At 40.9% G+C, this 23,414-nt stretch overlaps 2 protein-coding genes across 3 annotated transcripts; one reads left to right on the top strand and one right to left on the bottom strand.

The window, feature by feature from the left end:
• Window positions 1-224: 224 nt before the first annotated feature.
• On the bottom strand, window positions 225-18,322 carry LOC117249938 (four and a half LIM domains protein 2-like). 2 transcript variants are annotated; one of them, XM_078166016.1, is made up of 8 exons: window positions 18,183-18,322; window positions 15,417-15,572; window positions 11,559-11,741; window positions 7,727-7,915; window positions 5,749-5,923; window positions 5,418-5,587; window positions 2,827-3,013; window positions 225-858 (listed from the first exon to the last, which is right to left on the bottom strand). In XM_078166016.1, the coding sequence occupies exons 4-8, from the start codon at window positions 7,880-7,882 to the stop codon at window positions 707-709; spliced, it is 840 nt and encodes a 279-aa protein (XP_078022142.1). In that variant the 5' UTR covers window positions 7,883-7,915; window positions 11,559-11,741; window positions 15,417-15,572; window positions 18,183-18,322; the 3' UTR covers window positions 225-706. The 2 variants fall into 2 exon arrangements, with proteins under 2 accessions (XP_078022142.1, XP_033471717.1); XM_033615826.2 differs by lacking the exons at window positions 15,417-15,572; window positions 18,183-18,322 and having other exon boundaries at window positions 11,559-11,792.
• Window positions 18,223-23,395, top strand: LOC117249937 (PI-PLC X domain-containing protein 1). Its single transcript, XM_033615823.2, has 7 exons — window positions 18,223-18,491; window positions 18,661-18,797; window positions 19,486-19,611; window positions 19,709-19,864; window positions 20,096-20,208; window positions 20,447-20,517; window positions 22,835-23,395. The coding sequence occupies exons 1-7, from the start codon at window positions 18,371-18,373 to the stop codon at window positions 23,155-23,157; spliced, it is 1,047 nt and encodes a 348-aa protein (XP_033471714.2). The 5' UTR covers window positions 18,223-18,370; the 3' UTR covers window positions 23,158-23,395.
• The last annotated feature ends 19 nt before the right edge of the window (window positions 23,396-23,414 follow it).

The raw sequence follows: 23,414 nt of genomic DNA on the forward strand, positions 1-23,414 counted from the left end.
TACTCTGGTCATAAAGGGATGGACACGGTCAGCAACAATACTCAGATAGGCTGTGGTGTTTAAACCATGCTCAGTTGGTTCTAAGAAATACTCTATTGATTGGTGTACCTAATAAAGTGGCCGGTGAGTGCATATTTTCTTTTTGGGGCATAAGACTGACCTGATAAGACCTCATATGAATAATGTTTGTAAGACAAGCTGCGTCACTGATCACAAAGCATTCATCAAATCCACTCAATCTTTATTATGCTTAACACATATAATCCGAATCAAACGTCAAACATGTAATTAGAATAAACAGCATTAGTAATATTATATTAACTCTGTTAAGAATAATTGCCATCAAAGTGCCGCTCATGAAAACAACATGCTATTAATATGCTCTAATAACTCAAACACAGTTATTGTGATGCCACACACAGATAGTTTCACGCCACAAATTAGATTTACTCATTAGATTTTTGTAGGATTTCTGTCTTTGCGTTCCACATTTTTTCTCAGAGGAGTAATACATTCAGCAAAGCAGAAACAAACTGCATCCTGGAATGAACTCATTTTCATAAAACACAGTATCATCAGCGCATGCAGAAACACCACAGCAGTGGGAGCAGATTAATGTGTGAGACGCTGATAAATGAAAGGTTAGCAGGATCCCGCCAGCGCTCTCTGACTGGCCGCCAACTCGGACGGACTCCTCGGAGGTCGCTCAGTAGTCTTTGACGCAGTCGGGGCAGAGGATGTCGTCTTTGCACGTCAGGAAGCCTCGACCCACCAGAGACACGCAGCAGCGTTTGCAGTTGAAGCAGTCGTTGTGCCACTGCCGCTGCTCGAATGAGATGTACTTGCTGCCACCGAGACCTGAGACAGAGGCGACACAGAGGAGCCACGAGGGGGTTACAAAGCAGGCTGTCTCATGATCCCTGTAATGTAATAACCCTGTAATTGAAGGTGATTGGATCCACAGAGGGGAGCATGTGATGCGGGAAAGGTTCAGGCCGTGTTAAAGGTGTCATTTATGCTGAAGTTACTTCTCTATATTTCTAGTTCACGTCGTGGCGTGTAATGAGACTTTATCTTGTTATATTCAGTATTTTGGGACACATTCATTTTAATGCATGTATTGTAATCACATTTTTGTGAGCAGCTGTTTTTGATGAGTGTCTCATGACCAACAGTACGCAGCATTAGACAGTGACAAACATTTCCTAGTATCTTCAGCTTCAGCTTGACCCATTTTAAGAATTAACGCAGGTATGTTGGCTTCTGCTGCTTTCACAACGTCTGTTAGACTCGTAAAATACGTCTCTTGCAAGTTCCTTTAATTTGTAAATGAGATCCCTTTTAAAGATGTTTTCTTCTTCAGATATTACGTAAACCAGTATCCATTTCTTGGAACATTAATCACCCCAGCAGTTTACGGAGAATGAACCCAGCCTGAAAATCTGACTCTGGGCATTATGGGAAGATGGGCTGCAGCTACACCAGGGCCCATGAGACAGGGGCCACTAAAGAGAGTGGAGAGTGGGCCCTCCAGGAATGTGTTGGGTGGAGAATGGACTGCCACCTTGAAAATATACCTGTCTTCAAACAAGAACTCTCAACAATTAAAACTGTTAAATTAAACAAATAATTTCTTATTTTCTTTGGTATTTTTTGTCATATACATATACACATTGATGATTGCTGGGTAGTATGTGTGTTGATGTTAACCAGTGTCAAGTCTCAGATCATGTGACGAGAAAATATGTGCACGATAGTGTGCACTGGGGCCCGTCACAACCACCTTACGCCGCTGCCCTGGGCACAGAAATACAGTGGGCCCATGACGCTTCCTAGAGCGGAATAAGACACCCTGACTTTGTGGTGTTTTTGCATGTCTTCTTGTCATCTTTGAGTGGTCATTTTGTGTCTTTTTGGGTCTCTTTGAGGTAACTTTATGTCTTACTGAGGTAATTAATTGTCTTATTGAGGTGATATTGTGTCTTTTTGGGGTTTTTTGTGTTGCTTTTTAGTAATTTTGTTCCTCCTCGTGGTTGTTTTGCCCATTTCTGTTACCTTTTTGTGGTCATTTAAAGCCTCTTCCTGGTCAGAACGTGTTAGTTTGGCATTTTGTAAGTAAAAGCCAGGGAGGCCCCAACACTTTGGGCCCCTGGGCCTGTGCCTGGTAGGCCCGCTCAGTAATCCATGCAAGCCTCCAGGGCTGAAACATTTGCAGCAGATATGAACATGTTTACAGCCTGGTTCAAAAAACAGTTTTGGTCTCTACAGCTAACTTCCCTGTTCGTGACGACACCTTGTTTTCTCACAGTCGTGTCTTGTGCCCATATTTCCGTATCGTATACGGAGTACGCCCCTAGTGTTTAACACAAGGAAATGCATCTCTTTACGGATGGATAAGGTTCATTTTGGGTGTTTCAGGCTGTTAGACATCCTGGATATATCCTTCAGATGCATATTGTAGTTACAGTGAGGGCTTCAGGCTCACTCCAACAGCTTGACAGACCATTGCAAAGGGGTAGGGATTAGCCAAGGGTCAATGATGGTCACCTCGGGTTTAAACAGGCCAAGATGGTGACAGCCAAAATGTTAAACTCTAGGCTTCAAAAACAGGAGAGCACAAACCAATTGAGGGCGTGACAATGGCTACTTACATTATCTTATATAGTCTATAGTGGCGACTGAGAGGTCTGGAACCAGACTAGAGTCGACATGCCTGCCTGATTTAAATACTAGATGAGATGAGTCCAAAGTAATTCATTGAAAAATTCAGAAATCTGAATAACTGGATCTATTTTGACCAAGGTTTAAGTGCAGGTGGACCCTTACCACTGATGGGGGTGGTGCAGTAAGCACATTTCTTAGCAAACAGGTTGCAGAAGCAGTTCAGGCAGTAGGCGAAGTCGTCCCGAGAGGTGAACCGTTGACCGACCAGCTGCTGCTTGCAGCCGATGCAGACGAAGCACTCCTTGTGCCAGGGCTGGTCGCGGTAGTTCACTCCTCCAGTGGTGATGGGCTGAAAGATATACAACCATATGTCATGTAAACTGTGTGAAGAGCTGACCTTTAATTGACTTTTCAAGGCTGTCAAATTAAGTGCTTAAACGTTAAATTTACTGAGACTACTAAGCATGAATACATGGCTTCACACTGCTTGATTTCTCATGATGTCATCGATGCTGCTTGTTGCTGATTCAGTCCCAGGCGAGCCAGATGACTGCTGTCTCACCTCCCAGCTTTTAACACAAAAAGACGCCTCCGATTCCTGCCTGCTCGCCATCTGTTTCCTGCCCATTACTGTTATACACCAGCCTTCTTCCCTCCTTCGCTGTGTGTCTTCTCATGACTGCAGCTTTAGCAGAGATTCAATTTGAAGTAAGTATTTCACTTAACATGAGCATCATACACTCAGTCTAGTGTCAGAGGAAAATACTGGCATTGTACATTTCCGCAAACCACACATTACATTTGCATGTTTCATACGTGTCATATCAAAGTTTGTAAGGTGACGTAGTATATGAGCTGACGTTGTCATCAGGAGGTGGAGGGGATGGTGGATGGCGAGACGCCTGCCAAGTGGCAGTGTTTGAGACCATCAAACAACAAAATCTGTTGTGTTTTAACGAGTCATTGCTGTTGCTCCAGCAGCTTCTTGGTCATCAAAGTTGGTGTTTCTTAGTGACTCGTCATTGTGTTTCCACAGGGGATAAAGCCACAAAAAGCGTTTGTTTTTTTACTGAGACATCACTGCATTTCTTGTCAGGATAGTGCAATGAAAACTGGTTGGTTTTTCCGAGACATCACCACTTTCCTGCAGAGATAGTGGCATTAAAGGGGTTGTTTTTTTACTAACACATCACTGCATTCCTTCCAGGATATTTCCGTGAACAGCGGTTGTCCTTTGCCGAGAAATCGCTGCATTTTCTGTTGGGATAGTGGCATGAAAAGCTGCTGTTTGCAACCGAGACATCACTGTATTTCCTGTCAAGACAGTGTCCCGAAAAGTCTTTTTTTTACAGAGCCATGGCAACATTTCCTGCTGGGATAGTGCCACAAAAAGAGACTGTTTTTAACCGAGACATTGATGCATTTCCTGTCAAGATATGACTTTGAAAAGTGGTTGTTTTTTCTGAGACATCACCACATTTCCTGTCAGGATAGTGGCATGAAAACCAATTTTTTTTACTGAGCCATCGCAACATTTCCTGCTGGGTTAGTGGCATAAAAAGTGGTTGTCTTTTTCCGAGACATCACCACTTTCCTAGTGGGATAGTAGCATTAACAAGGTTGTTTTTTCCTGAGACGTCGCTGTGTTTCCTGTCAGGATAGTGCCACGAAAAGTAGTTGTTTTTTACCGAGACAACGCTGCATTTCCTGATGGAATATTGCCATGAAACGTGGTTGTTTTTTACCAAGACATTGCTACACTTCTTGCTAGGATAGTGCTCCAAAAATGGTTGTTTTTTTACTGAGACATGGCCACATTTCCTACTGGGATAGTGCCATGAAATGCAAGATTTTTTTCAGAGACACTGCTGCATTTCCTGTCGAGATAGAGTCCCAAAAAGTGGTGTTTTTTACAGATCCATGGCTACATTTCCTACTTGGATAGTGCCATTAAAACCAATATTTTTCAACGAGCCACTGCTGCATTTCCTGCCGAAATAGTGCTACGAAAAGCGTTATTTCTTACTGAGACATCACTGTGTTTCCCGCCTGGATAGTGGCATTAAAAGCGGTTGGTTTTTACCAAGTGTTCTCTTTTAAAAGCACACTAAAAACATATATCTTTTCACAAGCGTTTTTAAGTGCATTTTTATTTGTTATAGGAATTAATGTTATTGTTAATATCTCCTCTTTTTTCAGAATAATGATGATGATCGTAGCCTCTTATTTTGTTTGTTTTATCATGTCCTGCTTGTTTTTATACATGTAATACTTTATTATCTTATACGATATTTTATATTTGTCATGCATGATGTATCTGAAGCACACTGAGTTTACGCTTGTCATATGAAATAAGCTCTATAAATGACTTGTACCTTAACGTCACCACACATTAACCACAGCATTGTTGAAATGTAAAGTTCAAACATCACATGTATTCTGGTGTTCATGTACAGTATAGTTGAGCTTGTCTTTGACTCCAAAGCTGCCCAGGGGACGTTTAAGGGAAAACTCACGGTTAACTTGACTCTTAAATGCCTTTCAAACAGAATATTGATCTTGTTATTATCTCTGGAATGGAAGAATTCCTCATTAGAGACCTTCCGCGACCTCAGGGGCATTAAGCAATAACAAAATCAGCTGCACCTGCAGGAAACTATTGATTTATGACCTACTTTAAAGGCCAAAATACAAACTGACGGCAGCTGGAAGTGACTGTGGAACACAAATGAAGTGGATGTGTGTTGTTTCACCTTCTTGCAGTGGACGCACTGCATGGCAAACTGCTTCTCGTAGCAGGGCAGGCAGTAGTTGTTGGCTTCCTTCTGGATGAAGCTCTTGGTGCCCATGGGCTGCTGGCAACGGTTGCAGGTGAAGCAATTCTCATGCCAACTGTTGCCCTTATGCTCCATCTTTTTGGAGCCTGGTGGGTGGAGGGGGCGGAAGACGAGAAAGAGACCAATCATAGCATGCACAGTGGTCCAACTGTGGACTACATATGGCAACAAAGGTTTCTAACCTGATTTAATGTATGTAAATGACTAGAAGAGGAGGATAGAAAGCAAGACAGAAAGGCCTCCTCACCTGGCATGATAGTCTTCAGGCATGCATGGCACTTTGAAGAGTACTCGTTGCTGTAGCACTCGATGCACATCGGCATCTCATCCTTGGTGGCAAAAGGCCGATCCACCAGAGATCGGCTGCACGTGATGCACAGGAAGCAGTCGCTGTGCCAGTGGCGGTCCTTGTACGACAGATCCTGCATGGAGAGGAGGCCGTTAGAAATCAGAGAAAGACTATTAACGTTTCGACATTTGCTTGTTCTGGAAACACAAAATGGAACAAAAATTAAAGGTCCAGCGTGTAGGATTTAGGGGGATATATTGGTACTATTTCATGGGTGTATAATCACCTGAAACTAAGAACTGTTGTGTCTCTGTTACCTTAAGTCCACCAGAGATTAGTTATGAGACAACCCCTTTGCCCCTTGCGCCTCACTTTGCACCCAGATTAATGCGCTGTTTAACTAGCTAGAGCAGAGTAAGTTGCCCTAAATGCACTTGTGCAATGCACTTCAGACCAGTGGTTCCCAACTGGTGGGTCGTGATCCAAAAGTGGGTTGTGGGTCCATTCTGAATGGACTGTTTGTAAAAAAAAAACACTTTATTTTTAAGTACAGTGAATTCCCGGCACAGAGCTTTTATTTTCAAGTGCCATTTCCTGCTATAGAGTGAGTGAATAAACTGGGATTTATACATCTGCGTGAAATCGACGCTGTACATACAGTGTGCCTGCCAGTGTACCTCCCCGGAAATGCAACTCCATACATGCAACTTTATTTGCTTTAATTTCACAGATAAGAAACAATAAATTGTGAAGACAATAAACCCATTCACAAAAATAGCATTTTAAGTCCTGTGTGTGATTTATCCTGGCTTCATATGAGCAGAGGAAATCTCTGCTAGTCGCTAGGCTAATATATACAATGTAAAATGCCATAGGCTTGTGCTAGTAACGTTAGCATGTTGTATTTGCTTGGAAAACGTGTTTAGTATCAGACAGTTGTTTTGTCAGTGAACCTTGTGAGTTGTAATGGAGCCAAATTATGTGCCGTCACCTTTGTTAAATGTTGCTGTTGTCCCTGGTTTTATATGAGAAGAGGAAAAGTCCAATAGCTGCTAGGCTAATTTATACAATGTAAAATGCCATAGGCTTGTGCTAATAATGTTAGCATGTTACATTTGTTTGGAAAACGTGTTTAGTATGAAGGCCCGAACATACTCGGGTGGAATGTACGCGGAACGGACTCCGCGGAGGTCCACGTGGACTCAAAGCGGACGTCCGCAAGCCCTGTGCGCGCAAAGCTCAGATTTTACGACTGCGCGGACTCCGCTCCACGCACCAGTGACTGCTCAGCATGTATTTTTCACATCGCGGGGATTTTTTACGGACATTTTTACAGGAAACTACAACACCGAAGTGCGCTTGACTATGAAAGCCCGAATGACTGTGGACATTTCTCACAGAGTCCGCTCTGCTAATAGTACGCCCGAGTATGTTCGGGCCTTGAGACAGTTGTTTTGTCAGTGAACCTTGTGAGTTGTAATGGAGCCAAATTATGTGCCGTTACCTTTGTTAAATGTTGCTGTTGTCCCTGGTTTTATATGAGAAGAGTAAAAGTCCACTAGCTGTTAGGCTAATTTATACAATGTAAAATGCCATAGACTTGTGCTAATAACGTTAGCATGTTGTATTTGTGGGGAAAATGTGTCCAGATAAAGACAAGTGTTTGTCTGTGAATGCTGCGAGTTATAGTGAAGCTGATTTGTGTACTTGTGTTTGAAACTGTCTCTATTAAGCCATGTTTATTGTGTGTTTAGCATGCGTTTAATGTGTGTTTAATGTGTGTTTTGGACCTTGAACAAGTGACTAAGGAGAAATCTGGACCCCATGTCTGGACCAGTTGGGGACCACTGCTTTAGACCCTGTGCTGTACGTCCTTTGAATTGGGCCCAAAATGGTGACAAAAGTAGAAATCTGGCATAACTTCAATTTAACTTGCCTTGCTGGTGCAGCCGATGATCTTCTGGCACACTTCACAGTTGCTGGAGAAAAGAGCCTCGTAGCACTTGATGCAGTACGGGTTGTCCTCCTTCAGGATGTACTTCTGCCCGTACAAGGACTCCTGACACTCTATACAGTCGTAGCGCTCGGCCATTGTGACTGAAATCTCCTCTCTGCGTCCTCTCTCCTGCAAGATAAAGACGAAAGAGATTATGTAACTGCGTCTGAGATCTGTCGCCATCCAAACTTTAATACTTGGATTAGATTTGTGTAATTGGACAGCTGAGTCTTTTTCCACAACAGCACCACAGTACCATCTCAGCATCACATGGGCCAATCAGCTGCATAACGCCTTCATGTAACAGGTACAGAGAGGAGCCCTTCTGAGATTCCTGGAAACTTAATTGAGTGCTACAAACAACAAATTAGGCCGAGGAATGTCACAAGCAGCCTCCTAATTGGCACAAACTGTGGAGTAAGTACTTTCCACTTTATTAATGGACGTAATGTGACTTTTAAATCTGGTTTACTGGCTCCAAAAGAGGCTAAATCTAAGGCAAAGGACGCCTTAATTCGCTCATTCCCCCTTCGAAAACTGATGGCACCATCCATCTGGAGAATGAGACGACCGAAAACAAGGACGGGTTACGTAAAAAGATGGAAAAAGAAATGGTTGCGTCATCGTCTACTGCAGACTTTATTCTCCTGAAGAGCTATTGGTCAGCAAATAGCACCATTAGAGGTCCAAATATTTAAGATGCAGCATATTTTTAAAAAAAAGGATTCTTGCATAAAATCTTATGCAACTGCTGCAGATCAATTGCTGGAAGAAATCCAGCTGGGAAGTCTTCAAAGGGGGAAATCAGTTCAGAGCCCATCTGATCACCAACAGAGCCTATGTTGCTCCCAAACCACCACACAAGAGTTGAGATTATGATCATTGTCTTGTCTTTGACTGGCAGTGAACAGGAAGAATTAGCTAATGAAATCATCTGCAGGGTAATTTAATAGGCCGTGTTCAGCAGAACACAAAGGCAGCCATTGACTGGATGTTTGATCAGACAAAGGGCATATTCGTCATTGCTGAAGCGCCCTGTGATTTCAGTCACTGGCAGATAGTTTGTGTATGACTTTCATCTTACTTCAAAGACCTCTGTACCTTTTCAGCCCTGTTCATTTTTAACCAATGTACTATTTTGTTAAGGGATGGGCTTGACCACTGCTCATCCACTTCCTTCTTCTTGAAAGACTTCAGCGAGCAGCTAAAAATCAGCCTTTAAACCTCCACAAAACTTGGACAATGCTGAATATGGTAATCTTATTTCATTAAACCCCCTAAAAACCCCTCTATACTGCTTACACTCCTATAAACCTCTATAAAACCCCTTAATGATCTTCTGAATTGCTTTTACACCCCCTTAAACTGCCCTAAAACCCCTCTATACTTCTGAGATGCTTTAATACCCCCATAAACCTGCTTAAAATCTCTCTCTACTCCTCTGAGATGCTTTTACACCCCTGTAAACCCCCTAAAACTCCTCTATACTCATCTGAAATGCTTTTACACTCCTATAACCACTATAAAAACCCCTTAATGCTCTTCTGAATTGCTTTTACACCCCTTTAAACTGCCCTAAAACTCCTCTATACTCCTCTGAAATGCTTATACACACCTTAAATCCCCAAACATCCCTCTATACTCATCTGAAATGCTTTCACACTCCCTTAAATTGTCCTAAAAACCCCTCTAGTCTCCTCTGAGATGCTTTAACACCCTTATAAACCCCCTGAAACTCCTCTGCATGCCTCTGAAATGCCTTTGCATCTCCATAAATCCCCCCAAAACCCTTCTATACACCTCTGAAAATACCTTTATGCCCCCATACCCCCACTAAACTCCTCTATACTCCTCTGAGATGCTTATACACACCTTAAATCCCCAAACATCCCTCTATACTCATCTGAAATGCATTTACACTCCCTTAAACTGTCCTAAAAAACCCTCTAGTCTCCTCTGAGATGCTTTCACACCCTTATAAACCCCCTAAAGCCCCTCTATACTCATCTGAAATAATTTTACACCCCTATAAACCACTATAAAAACCCCTCAATGCTCTTCTGAATTGCTTTTACACCCCCTGAAACCCCTCTATACTTCTCTGAGATGCTTTAACGCCCCCATAAGCGCCCTGAAACTCCTCTATATGTCTCTGAAATATTTCTACACCTCTATAAACCCCCCTAAAACTCCTCTATACTCATCTGAAATGCTTTTACACTCCCTTAAACTGTCCTAAAAAAACCCTCTAGTCTCCTCTGAGATGCTTTTACACCCTTATAAACCCCCTGAAACTCCTCTGCATGCCTCTGAAATACTTTTATACCCCTATAAACCTGCTTAAAATCTCTCTCTACTCCTCTGAGATGCTTTTATACCCCCCTTAAACCGCCTTAAAACCCCTCTATACTCCTCTGAGATGCTTTAACGCCCCCATAAGCGCTCTGAAACTCATCTATATGTCTCTGAAATACTTTTACACCTATATAAACCCCCCTAAAACTACTCTATACTCATCTGAAATGCTTTCACACTCCCTTAAACTGTCCTAAAAAACTCTCTAGTCTCCTCTGAGATGATTTCACACCCTTATAAACCCCCTAAAACTCCTCTGCATGCCTCTGAAATGCTTTTGCATCCCCATAAACCCCCCTGAAACTTCTCTCTTCGTCTCTGAAAAAGCCGTATATTCCTGTTAACCTCCTAAGACACCTGCATACGCCTCTGAAAATGCATTTATACCCCTATAACCCCGCCAATACCCTTCTATATGCCTCTGAAAATGCATTGAAACCCCCTTAGCAACCCCCAAAACCCTTCCACACGCCCCTCAAAATGCCTCTTTACCCCTATAAACTCCCCTAAGAACCCTTTGTACCTTCAGTCCCCAAGCTATACCCTTTCCTACAAACCTTTTATAGTCCTAAAAAAAACACCCCACACCCTCTCACCCCTTTCTAAATCCTTTGCAAAACCCCTACATAAAGCCCAGTACAGCCTGCAGAGCCACATTAGTCTGTTCCACCCACAGAAACCCCTCTAGACACTTCTATAAACCATCTATACAGCTCTAGAAAACATACACATATCATATCTCTATCTAAAGCAGCTGCGCTCTTCTACAAACCTTGTGTACCCCTCTGTAAACCCTCTGTACCTTCTACACTCCCTTGTACCGCTTTTTAAATGCCGAAGACAAGCCTTTCTCTCACAGTAAAGATGCTGAGCAACTGAATAAATGTTATATTCTCATTGTGGTTTAATTAGGGCCTACACGTAACTAAGCATAAGTGACTTACTCCCTGACAATGCCCCTACATGAAGCCTAATAAACCTCTGTGAAGCCTTATTAGTCCTCCCCACTTATTTAACCCCCACTGAGACCCCTAAAACACCTCTTTAAACCATTTATACTGCTCTAGAAACCATTTAAATTCCTCTGTAACAACCAGTGTCAGACTCTTGCCAGAAATCAGAAAACTATTACGCTCAAACAACTCAAATAAAGCTCCAAAACTCCTCAAAAATCTGGATTATATGCAAATAATGATGAGAAATCTAGCAATACAAAGACTTTTATGACACAAACTATTGCATGAGGCTAAATTAGGTGTTATTTTTAAGTTATGGCAGATTTAAACAGGAATAAAACCACCAAACATCTCTGAACAATTGACTTGGAAAATACAAAAGAGATAAAAGCAGAGCGGGAAGTGCTGAGAACACTGGGTCAGACACAAGCCAGTGCAGAAGGTGAAGAAGGAAGTCTTACCTGTCAGCGGCGCAGCCTGAGTGTCAGAGGACGAGCCGGCTCTCGGGCTGAGACCAGAGGTGTGTGCTGAGCCCTGTCCTCCATCTGCCTTTTAAAATTAACGCCAAACATGACCCAGGCCGGGGCAGGAAGGTGGAGGCAGTGGTGTGACCAGAGTGGGCAGGTCAGATTATTTTTAGACTGCTATAAATTAAAGACAACATGTGGAAGCTTTTAAACATGCACTCACTCATGCAGGACACAACAAATGAATATAATGTCTACGTGTTATCGGCTTATGATATTATTTTGTGACGTCAACATTAGCAGTTTCTCGCCACAGTTGTAGAATATTTTCTACTTAGCGAGGCAACAAAGCTTGTGACGGGACTTCCAGCTGTTGACATAAACAATTATTCAGTGAGGTCAACATAACATGCCGTCAGAACTGATTTCATGTGATCACAGGGTATTGATGTGAAGAGGCAGGAACACAAAAACGAAAAAAAAAAACTCTTGTGATCACAAGACACAAGAATTCCTTAAAGAGCACACTGAGACGAACGTCTGCAGTTCCACGATGACACGATGAGCAACTTGATAAAGACTGTGTGATGCAGTTGAAAACCTCGAAGCCTTGATTGGTGACTTATGTCTTTTTTTGCGAACCATCACGCTCACATCTATGAGGACGTTTCTAAAGTGGTGATTTTAAGGTCTGCCATCTCAGCCCTGTCGCCAGAAGGAAATGTTGGCATTGAGTGTTTCTGCAAACCATGAATACTATACATTTGACATAGTGTATGACATGACTTTGTGAGCAGGGGGGGATGATGGATGGTGTGACCGACTGTATGCAAGACATCTGCCAAACAATAAAATCACAAAATCGAGTCAAAAATGACTAACTGTTGCATGTCACGAAAAGCAGTTGGTCATTTACCTGCTGGGATATTGGCACAAAAGTGTTGTTTCTTTTGAGACATCGCAGTGTTTCCCGCCAAAATAGTGCCATGAAAAGCAGTTATTTTTCAGAGACATTGCCGCTTGTGCTGGCGGGATAGTGGCAGAAGAAGCGCCTGTTTTTTCTGCGACACCGCTGCGTTTCCTGCACAAAAAGCGGCTGTTTTTTCCAAGACACTGCTGCATTTCCTGCTGGGATATTGGCCCGTAAAGTGATAGTTTTTTCAGAGACATCACTGTGTTTCCTGCCACAATATTGGCACAAAAAGCGGCTATTTTTTTTTTGTCTGAGATATTGCTTTGTTTTCTTGCTTCGATATCGGCGCAAAAAGCAGTTGTTTTTTCAGAGACATCACTGCATTTCCAGTCGGGATAGTGCCACAAAAGGTGATTGTTTTTTCCCCCCAAGACATCGCTTTGTTTTGTGCTGGGATATTGGAATGAAAAGCGACTGTTTTTTCCAAGACATGACTGCGTTTCCTGTCAGGGTAGTAGCATGTTCTTACAGAGACATCACTGCGTTTCCTGCCACAATATTGGCAAGACAAATGGTTGTTTTTTTGCCAGACGTCACTGCATTTCCTGCCAGGATAGTGGCAAAAAAGCAATTTTTTTCCCCCCAAGACGTCGCTGCATTTTGTGCTGGAATATTGGCATGAAAAGCAGCTGCTTCTTCCAAGACACTGCTGCGTTTCCTGCTGGGGTACTGGCACAAAAAGCGATTGTTTTTTCCAAGACATTGTTGCGTTTCCTGTCAGGGTAGTAGCATGAAAAGCAGGTGAGTTTCTTAAAGAGACATCACTGCGTTTCCTGCCAGGATATTTGCACGAAAAGCAGCTGTTTCTTCCGGGACATCACTGCGTTTCCTGCCACAATATTGGCACAAAAAGTGGTTATTTTTAACCGAGACATTGCTGCATTTCTTGTTGGGATAGCGCCACAAAAAGTGATTTTTTTTCCGAGACATTGCTGCGTTTCCTGCCAGGGTAGGGATATGAACAGCACTTATTTTGCTCCAAGACATCGTTGCATTTCCTGTCAGGATAATGGCACAAAAAGTGGCTGATTTTTTCAAGACACTGCTGAGTTTCCTGCCAAACGAGTGCCACAAAAAGCGGTTGTTTTTTCAGAGACACAGCCGCTTGTCCTGCTGGGATATTGGCACAAGAAGCAGCTGTTTCTCCAAAGACACTGCGCAAAAAACGATAGTTTTTTCCGAGGCATGACTGTGTTTCCTGCCACATTATTGGCACAAAAAGTGGTTATTTTTAACTGGGACATTGCTGCATTTCTTGTTGGGATAGCGCAACAAAAAGTTGGGCTCTTTTTCCAAGACCTTGCTGCATTTCCTGCAAGGCAGTGGCATGAAAAGCAGCAGTTTTTAGGAGACACTGCTGCGATTCCTGCAGGGTACTAGCCTGAAAAGTGGTTGTTTATTCCCAAGACATTGCTGCATTTCCTGTCGAGATAAAGCCACAAAAAGCAGTTGTGTCTTTTGCAGACACATTGCTGCATTTCCTGTCAGGATAGTGTCACGAAAGGCATTTCTTTTTTAGAGACATCGCTGCTTTTCTTGCTGAGATAGTACTGTGGAGAGCCATTGTGTTTTTTACGAAGATACTGCTGTGTTTTCTGCTGCGATACTGGAAAATAAAAAATAAATACACCACCACACGCTGAGAATGGGTTGTAAGTGATGACTAGTATTTATTTAACATGTGTGAATTAGAGGTGGAAGTTGAACAGTGCAGCCACTGGCTTCCTAAGAAAGAGAAATTAAGAAACACAGTCTGCTTGGTACACCACGGCGTCGACCCAGATTATGTTTATCCAATTTGCTGTGACTTACTGTACTGTATAGTACAGTGGAGACATTCCAGTGTCCATTACATGTGTTACCCAGTAGTGCTGGCACAGTTAGAGTTAGCTGGATGAAGATGGCACAAACTCTAAAATGAATCACGTTAACTCTTTAATTTGTTGGTCCATGCTGGAAATTTGTTTTTATTTTCCTCAGGACTTTACTCGGAAATTGTAAGTAATAAATACTGAACTTGATTTGATTACATTTAACAGTCAGTTGACCCAGTGTGTCCAGTTTATGGACAGTACGTTCTTCACCATCCTGTCGCTGCAGCGTTCATATAGATGGTGCTGCGATTGCTCTGCGCGTACCTTTCCACGCAGCCTTCAAATGAAGAGGCTCTTTACTCTAACGAGATCATTTGATAAAAGTTAAACAGGTTATACTAAATAAGCTCGATCATACAGTAGAGGTCGTGCACATAGGTGACATGCCAGATGTGACAGTGCTGTGACAAGGTTCAGAGAGGTGACATGTCACGTCAGAGCTGAACAGCGGCTGTTTGTTCGTCCTCTGCCTCATTTCTGCAGCTGAAATGTTAAAAGTGGAATAATCGGACGGTGTGTGACTCCAATGAGTGTCACTATGTGCTGCAGTTAGATAACACTTAAAACTGGGTCATAAATTAAGTGTTTTCGATGTTTTTTGTATGATTTGATTTTCTGCTGCGTCATATCAGCTCGGTCAGCAGACGGAAAGCGTTGCTGCCCAGCCGCAGACCACTGTTCAAGACCAATAAACAACAAGACTGGGTGTTTTTAGGAAGACATCATCGGCATTTCCATTCACCAAAAGAGAGTGTTTTTTAGCTCGACATTCAAGACGTTTCCAGCAGCAATTGTGCAAATTATATTAACCTAACCATAACCAAGTGTGTTTTGTTCCTAAACATAGCCACATGTTAACGGCAGCATTGTTAAAATGCTGGTTGTTTTTTAACGGGACATCAGCAGCATTTCCAGCTGCGATTGTGGCACAAAAAACAGGTATTTTAAGCCAATACATGATCGTTTTTCTCACCATAACTAAGTGGTATTTGTGCCTGAACATACCTGCACGGTAATCCCAGCGTTGCCAGCAGTGCCACCAAACGCAGGTGTTTTTAGCCAGACATTGGCGCCATTTCCAGGAGCAGTTGTGCCACCAAAACTGGGTGTCTCTGGTCTCTCTATCTCTCTGTCTACTGGATAACTTGTACCCCGTCAGGCCTTTGAAATCATTTAAAATAAAATAGGTAAAAGAGCGTGACAGCTAAACACTAACATGAAATGATCACTTCTAATCATTACACACAGATATCAAACATGTCCCTTGAGTTAAGTCATGATAGGCAAGTTTTAAAGGCCAATATAAAGCCCTTACTTGGAAAGCACACTAAGTCACTTGTATGTAGTGTGTGGGTCAGTACATCTGGCACGTCTTGTACGAATGTAAAGACCACGTAAACAGCTCTTCATTAAGATGTGTGCTCTTACAGGACATACTTTCACCTAAAGACGTCACCTGAATGTACTGCAGGCTGAAGAAAAACACTCTGATGGAGTGAAATATGTCACTGTTTTAAGGAAATGTCAGGAGATCATCAGAATTAGGTAACGAGATAAATGGTTTCTTAAGGAATGCACATAAAAAGTGCCTCTATGTGCCTTTGGCCTGAAATAAACCTAAATAAGTCATCTGACTATTGCATGTTTTTCTAAGCAAAGAAATCAAGCTGTAATTGCATAAAATGTCACTTTGATTTCTATTTCATTTTATAGACTGGTGGTGCAAGTGGAGGGAAATACTTGTTTTGGTGTTGACTTTGCCTGGGCTATATTTAACAAGTAGAATAAGGTAAGATAAGACATGATAAGACCGGGGGGAAACTGCAGTGCAGCAGCTGCAATACAGTGTTACAGGAATGCAGATACAAAGTGTGTAATTCACAAGGATTAAAATAAATATAGAGCAAAAATAAACTAAATATAAACCCAGATAACAGTGCAAAGGGTAAGAACTAGCTAACAGCAAAGTTCAACAATAGACAAAAAACTGTAAGGTACATGGTGAAATATTTGACTGTAAACTTACGGTAAACCATAGGCTACTAGTTGCATCCCTTTCACAGTCAGTTACTGTATATTTTTTTACAATAAAATATTGTGAAATGACGTCTCACAGTAGTAAAGTCTGCATATGACTGTGATTTAGCAATATGCTTCCATAGAATTACTGTATTTCACTGTAATCTCACAGTTAAACTCCATATATTGCTGTGATTTAGCAGTTTGCTCCCATAGAATTACTGCATTTCACTGTAATCTCTCAATTAAACTCCATATATTGCTGTGATTTAGCAGTTTGCTCCCATAGAATTACTGTATTTCACTGTAATCTCACAGTTAAACTCCGTATATTGCTGTGATTTAGCAGTTTGCTCCCATAGAATTACTGTATTTCACTGTAATCTCACAGTTAAACTCCATATATTGCTGTGATTTAGCAGTTTGCTTCCATAGAATTACTGTATTTCACTGTAATATCACAGTTAAACTCCATGTAATGCTGTGATTTAGCAGTTTGCTCCCATAGAATTACAGTTAAATTCCATATATTGCTGTGATTTAGCAGTTTGCTCCCATAGAATTACTGTATTTCACTGTAAACTCAGTTAACCTCCATGTATTGCTGTGATTTAGCAGTTTGCTCCCATAGAATTACTGTATTTCACTGTAATCTCACAGCTAAACTCCATGTATTGCTGTGATTTAGCCGTTTGCTCCCATAGAATTACTGTATTTCACTGTAATCTCACAGCTAAACTCCATGTATTGCTGTGATTTAGCCGTTTGCGCCCATAGAATTACTGTATTTCACTGTAAACTCACAGTTAAACTCCGTATATTGCTGTGATTTAGCCATTTGCTCCCATAGAATTACTGTATTTCACTGTAAACTCACAGTTAACCTCCATATATTGCTGTGATTTAGCCGTTTGCTCCCATAGAATTACTGTATTTCACTGTAATCTCACAGTTAACCTCCATGTATTGCTGTGATTTAGCCGTTTGCTCCCATAGAATTACTGTATTTCACTGTAAACTCAGTTAAACTCCATATATTGCTGTGATTTAGCCGTTTGCTCCCATAGAATTACTGTATTTCACTGTAATCTCACAGTTAAACTCCATATATTGCTGTGATTTAGCAGTTTGCTCCCATAGAATTACTGTATTTCACTGTAATCTCACAGTTAAACTCCATATATTGCTGTGATTTAGCAGTTTGCTCCCACAGAATTACTGTATTTCACTGTAATCTCACAGTTAAACTCCATATATTGCTGTGATTTAGCAGTTTGCTCCCATAGAATTACTGTATTTCACTGTAATCTCACAGTTAAACTCCATATATTGCTGTGATTTAGCAGTTTGCTCCCACAGAATTACTGTATTTCACTGTAATCTCACAGGCTGAAACTAAAATGAATTCAAAATTATATTCAAATTATATTTAACAATTTAATTCAATAAATAAAATGTATTCTTCAGCAGCTTGTTCAGCTTTTACTTCGAAAACGAACTTCCGTAGCGTCACTTACCCGCTTTTATTTTAAAAGGACACAACAGGAAGTGCTAGCTTGTTGTAGCCCTTAGCTTCTTATTTTACACATATGAGCAACTAAACTAAATCTATTTTAAGATAATTTGTTTATTGTACAACAAGTTTAGGGTGAAACTAAAATAGGTTTTTGTCCAAGCCTGCATTTCCTGTGCCTTTAACTTGTAGCTTGTTAAGCTTTTATTTCGAAAACAAACTTCCGCCGCGTCACTTACCCGCTTTCATTGTGAAGGCTTTTACCGGAAGTGCTAGCTTGTTGTAGCCGTTACCTTAACGGACGTTTTGATATGCGGAAATTTTGCAAACAAAGGGTGTTTGCAATCACAACAAGGAAAAAGAACATGTTAAACCTTCGTTGCGAAACCAGTGGATGTTTAGCTGAGCAGATAGGCGATAAAACTAAATGATTCCGGTGAAGACAATGGAAGATGAAGAGCGGCTGCAGCTGGGAGGAAACCCGGACTGGATGTCGAGTCTGCCCGAGGAGCTGCTGGATGTCCCGCTGTGGGACCTGGCTATACCCGGTAAGAGAGACATACCAGGGGAAAGTCGGGCAAATTTGGCTTTATTTTATTTTCACATTATCCTACTTGTGTTTACCTCCTCCGTGTGTACACTACATGGCCAAAAGTATATGGACAGGGGCACTTGTGGGCATATATTTAATGACTAACTGTTCACCTCTCACCACAGGGAGCCATGACAGCATGTCTTTCTGCCTGGATGTGTCCTCTCCTGTCCTGAGATCAGAGCCCCGTGTCCTCAGAGTCACTGACATGCTGTTTCCCTGGTGTACTCGAGCCTGTGTCTACCGCTGGGCCACCACACAGGTACATGGACCAGCGGGATTTGTACTTGGGTCACTCTGTAGTTACAACTCCAAAACACTAGTCGGCGCTGTGGTTTCTGCGAAGTGCTGTGTTGAATCAAAACACACATTAAACACACATTAAACATGGCTTAATAGAGACAGTTTCAAACACAAGTACACAAATCAGCTTCACTATAACTCGCAGCATTCACAGACAAACACTTGTCTTTATCTGGACACATTTCCCCCACAAATTCAACATGCTAACGTTATTAGCACAAGTCTATGGCATTTTACATTGTATAAATTAGCCTAGCAGCTAGCGACCCTTTCCCTTTCTCATGTAAAACCAGGGACAACAGCGACATTTAACAAAGATAACGGTACATAATTTGGCTCCATTTTAACGCACAAAGTTCACCGAAAAACAACTGTCTTATACTAAACACGTTTTCCAAACATATCTAACATGCTAATGTTATTAGTACAAGTCTATGGTATTTTACATTGTATACATTAGCCTAGCAGCTAGTGACCTTTTCCCTTTCTCATATAAAACCAGGGACAACAGCAACATTTAACAAAGGTAACGTCACCCAAAAGTCACCCTTTGTTCTGAAATTCAGTCTGTGATGAATGCCAATCCATCTTTTTGTCTCTGGTGTATTAATGCTGTGTGTCTAACGTGTGTGTGTGTGTGTGTGTAGCAATCCGTCCTCAGTGATCAGTGTGACCTTGGTATTCGTTTCTTGGACCTGCGGATCGCTAGGAAGCCATCAGGAGGCAGCAAGTTGTTCTTCGCCCACGGCATCTACACACTGATGACTGTGAAGGTACACGCTCGGCAGGAAGTTTGAACAGGAACAACAGGAGGAGAGTTACTGAGAAGGAATGACAAAAAAATATGTGTGTTTTTATGTGTGTGTGCAGGAGGCTCTGGATGAACTGGCTACCTGGTTGGACGCTCATCCGAAAGAGATTATAATCATTTCCTGCTCGCACTTTGAATCAATAACCAGCCAAGATCACGTGGACCTTGTGGAGTACATCATCTCGCTGTTCGGAAAGAAGCTCTGCTCGTCACAGGTGACTGGGCCTGAGGACACAACTATTTTACGTTTAATAAAATCAAAGTTATCTATTAGCCAACATGTCCAATATTTGCTGCATCCAACGTCTCAAATGAGAAGATTTGCTGTTTTATATCACTGTAAACTGAATATATTTAGGTTTTGGGCTGCTTGAAGATGTCACAAACTTAATTAATTTTTAATTAACAATATGGAATACTTACTGTGTCCATGTGTTTATATGCAGGACGTTCCCACTCTGCGTTCCTGTTGGTCCAGACATCAGCAGGTTGTTGTTACCTATGGCAACCAGCAGATGGTGCTGCTGCACCCTGAGCTGTGGCATGACATACCTTACTGGTAAATACACAAATCTATGTGTTTTACGTCATGTTTGTTTTATTGTGCATCAAAATCAAGCAGGTGCTCACAACTGTAAAACAACAACCTGCAGAATGAATCATGTTTTGCTAATTTATGCCTTCATATGACCTCACATGAATACTTTGCTGATGTCTCTACACCATGAGATGTGAATCAGGTAAAATCTAATTTAAGCATCAAACTGACTGGCCTCATGGGGGCGCTCTGTCTCCAGGTATGCTGACAGCTCAGACCCGAAGAAGGTGATCGCCTACCTGGAGGACCAGAAGCACTGTGGAAGACCAGGTAGGCAGTGGTGGAGGAAGGTAGGGGCCCAAATCCAGTGGGCCCCCAAAGGCCTTCAGCCCTTAACCCTGTCTGGGAGAGTTTAAAATGATATAAATCGGCTGTCCAAGGGACATTAAGCTTAGGAATTAGGAAGTTTTTGGACAATTTCAATTCAGAACGTGTACTTTTTTAATATTGAATTTATTTTTAAAATGATTCCTGGGAATTTTAAGTAAATTTCCTGAAATTTTTGTGTAAATTTCCAGAGACATTTCCTGTAAATTTCCTGCTACATTTATTTAAAAAAAAAAATACAGAAAATGTCCAAGCCAAATTAAGCTTAGGAATTTGGCACAATTTCAATTTAAAAAGTGTACCTTTTATTATTTGTAACGTGTTTCTGAAACATTTCCAGTAAATTTCCTTAAGATTTTCTCTGCATTTTCTGGAAAATCTTAGGTAAATTTAATGAAAAAAAAAAGAAAAAAAAAGAAAAGAAATTTCTGGTAACTCTGCTGACATTTTCCTGGAAGATCTGTCAAAAAAAGGTGAGGGAAAGTTAAGCTGGTAAATTTTAGAATTTCTGCACAATTTTTATTTGAAAAGCATACCTTTTAATGGTGAACTTATTTTTAAACTTAAATTTGGAAACCTGTAGCAGATCTCCTAGATATTTTGCATACATTTTCAGATAAATTTCCTGCAAAATTTCTCATGAAAATGCAGAAAATGTCTAAGCCAAGTTAAGCTTAGGAATTTGGGAACTTTGGCACAATTTCAATTTTAAAAAAGTGTACCTTTTATTGTTTTTAATCGTATTTTTGAAACATTTCCAGCAAATTCCCTGAAGATTTTCCCTACATTTTCGGAAATACTTACTGTAAATTTAATGGGGAAAAAAAAGGAAAAATTATGGTACATTTCCTGAAATTTTCCCGGAAGATCTGACAAAAAAATACAGATGATTTCCAGTAAATCTCCAAGGGAAGTTAAGTTCGATGTTTGGAGCTCTATGCACAGTTTTAATTTGAAAAGCATACCTTTTCATAGTGAACTTATTTGAAAACTTATACTTGGAAATCTTCAGCAAATCTCCTGGATATTTTGCACACATTTCCAGAGAAACTTCCCATACATTTTCAGCAAAATTTCTTTAAAACATTACAGAAAATGTCTAAGCCAAGTTAAGCTTGGGAATTTGCACAGTTTGAATTTTACCTTTTAATTGTGAACTTATTTCTGGAACAATTTCCATACATTTCCTGAAGATTGTCCCTACATTTTCTCGCAAATCCCCTGTAAATTTAATAGAAAAAAAAAAAGAAGAAAGAATGAAATTTCTACTACTTCTCCTGAAATTCTGGAAGAAAAATATGGAAAATTTCCAGGAAATTTCTAAGGGAAGTTAAGCTCAATATTTCTTTTTTTAAAAGTTATTCCTGGATATTTTGTATACATTTCCAGATAAATGTCCCGTCAATTTCCGGCAAAATTTCTCATGAAAATCCAGAAAATGACCAAGCCAAGTTAAGCTTAGGAATTTGGGAACTTTGGCACAATTTGAAGTTGAAAAAGTGTATTGTTTTCAAGCGTATTTTTGAAACATTTCCAGTAAATTTCCTGAAGATTTTCCCTACATTTTCTGGAAAATTCCCTGTAAATTTAATGGAAAAAAAAGGAAAGAAATTTGTATTTTTTTTCCCCAATTTTCCTGGAATATCTGTCAAAAATACAGAAAATTTCCAGTAAATCTCCAAGGGAAGCTAAGCTAGAAAATTTGGGAATCTGTGCACAATTTTAATTTGAAAAGTGTAACTTTTAATAGTGAAGTTAATTTGGATGGAAATACACAAAACAAATAAAATAAATACTAGGTCTTATGGCATGTTTTAAAGAAGGTTTGCTCATTTATTTATTAAAAAATAATTCAAAAATAACTAATTAAATAATTGCTCATTTATTTAATTGAACAGTCAGAAAGTATTAAAATAATTTACTAAATTGACAAAAGCAATGTTACAATATAAAAATTAGATTAAAAAGCAAAAGTTCTGCATTCAAAGTAGGTAAAATATGAGCAACGTGGTAACGTTAAAGTTGGTTAAGGTGAAGCTAATTTTCTACCATTACTACTCTGTTCTACCTCACATACCAACATAACAGACTAAAGCAACCAGTCTGTATCGCTGTCAAATAAATATAGTGGAGTTAATATTACAATATTTCCCACTGAAAATTAGAAGAATAAAAATATAAAGTGGCTAAAATGGAAACACTGAAGTACTTCTTGGACTGGACCTCCCTACTGATGGTTCACTGACCGTTTGTTTTCCAGCTGGTTTCTACGTCAGCGGTCTGAACCTGACAGAAGACGCTCCCTACGTCCTCCGCCATCCCCTCCAGGACATGAGGGAGATGACGATGAGGGCGCTCTCTGTGCTGCTCCGCTGGGCGAGCGAGCAGCGTCCGGGGCGCGAGGCGGACAGGGTCAACATCCTCTGCTGCGACTTCGTGGACGTCAGTCAGTTCTGCTCGCTCGTCATCGGCCTGAACTACAAGCTGCTCGCTGCTCCTCGCCCCGTCTGCAGGATGCCACAAGCGCCTTCCTCAGAGGTCGCTGGCTGTTGCCATAGCAACGAGACTGGAAGTCCTACGTAGAAAAACACATCTAAGAAGTCAGTTTTCTTTATGTCTGATCATGTGAATACTGAACGTTACATTTAAATATTTCCCTCCTGTCTCTTGCACATCACACACAGAATCATCTTTGTATTATTTTCAGATTGTACATATTCAGCTTTTCTAAATGTATTCAACTTTTGCACTTAATTTGCACGCCATTTTAGAAGATGTACTTTCATACTTTACATGAATAAACACTTTCATATATTTCTAACGATTTTTGCAGCTCTCCA

Source organism: Epinephelus lanceolatus, chromosome 24, assembly GCF_041903045.1.
Source record: "Epinephelus lanceolatus isolate andai-2023 chromosome 24, ASM4190304v1, whole genome shotgun sequence".
Lineage (NCBI taxonomy): Eukaryota > Metazoa > Chordata > Actinopteri > Perciformes > Serranidae > Epinephelus > Epinephelus lanceolatus.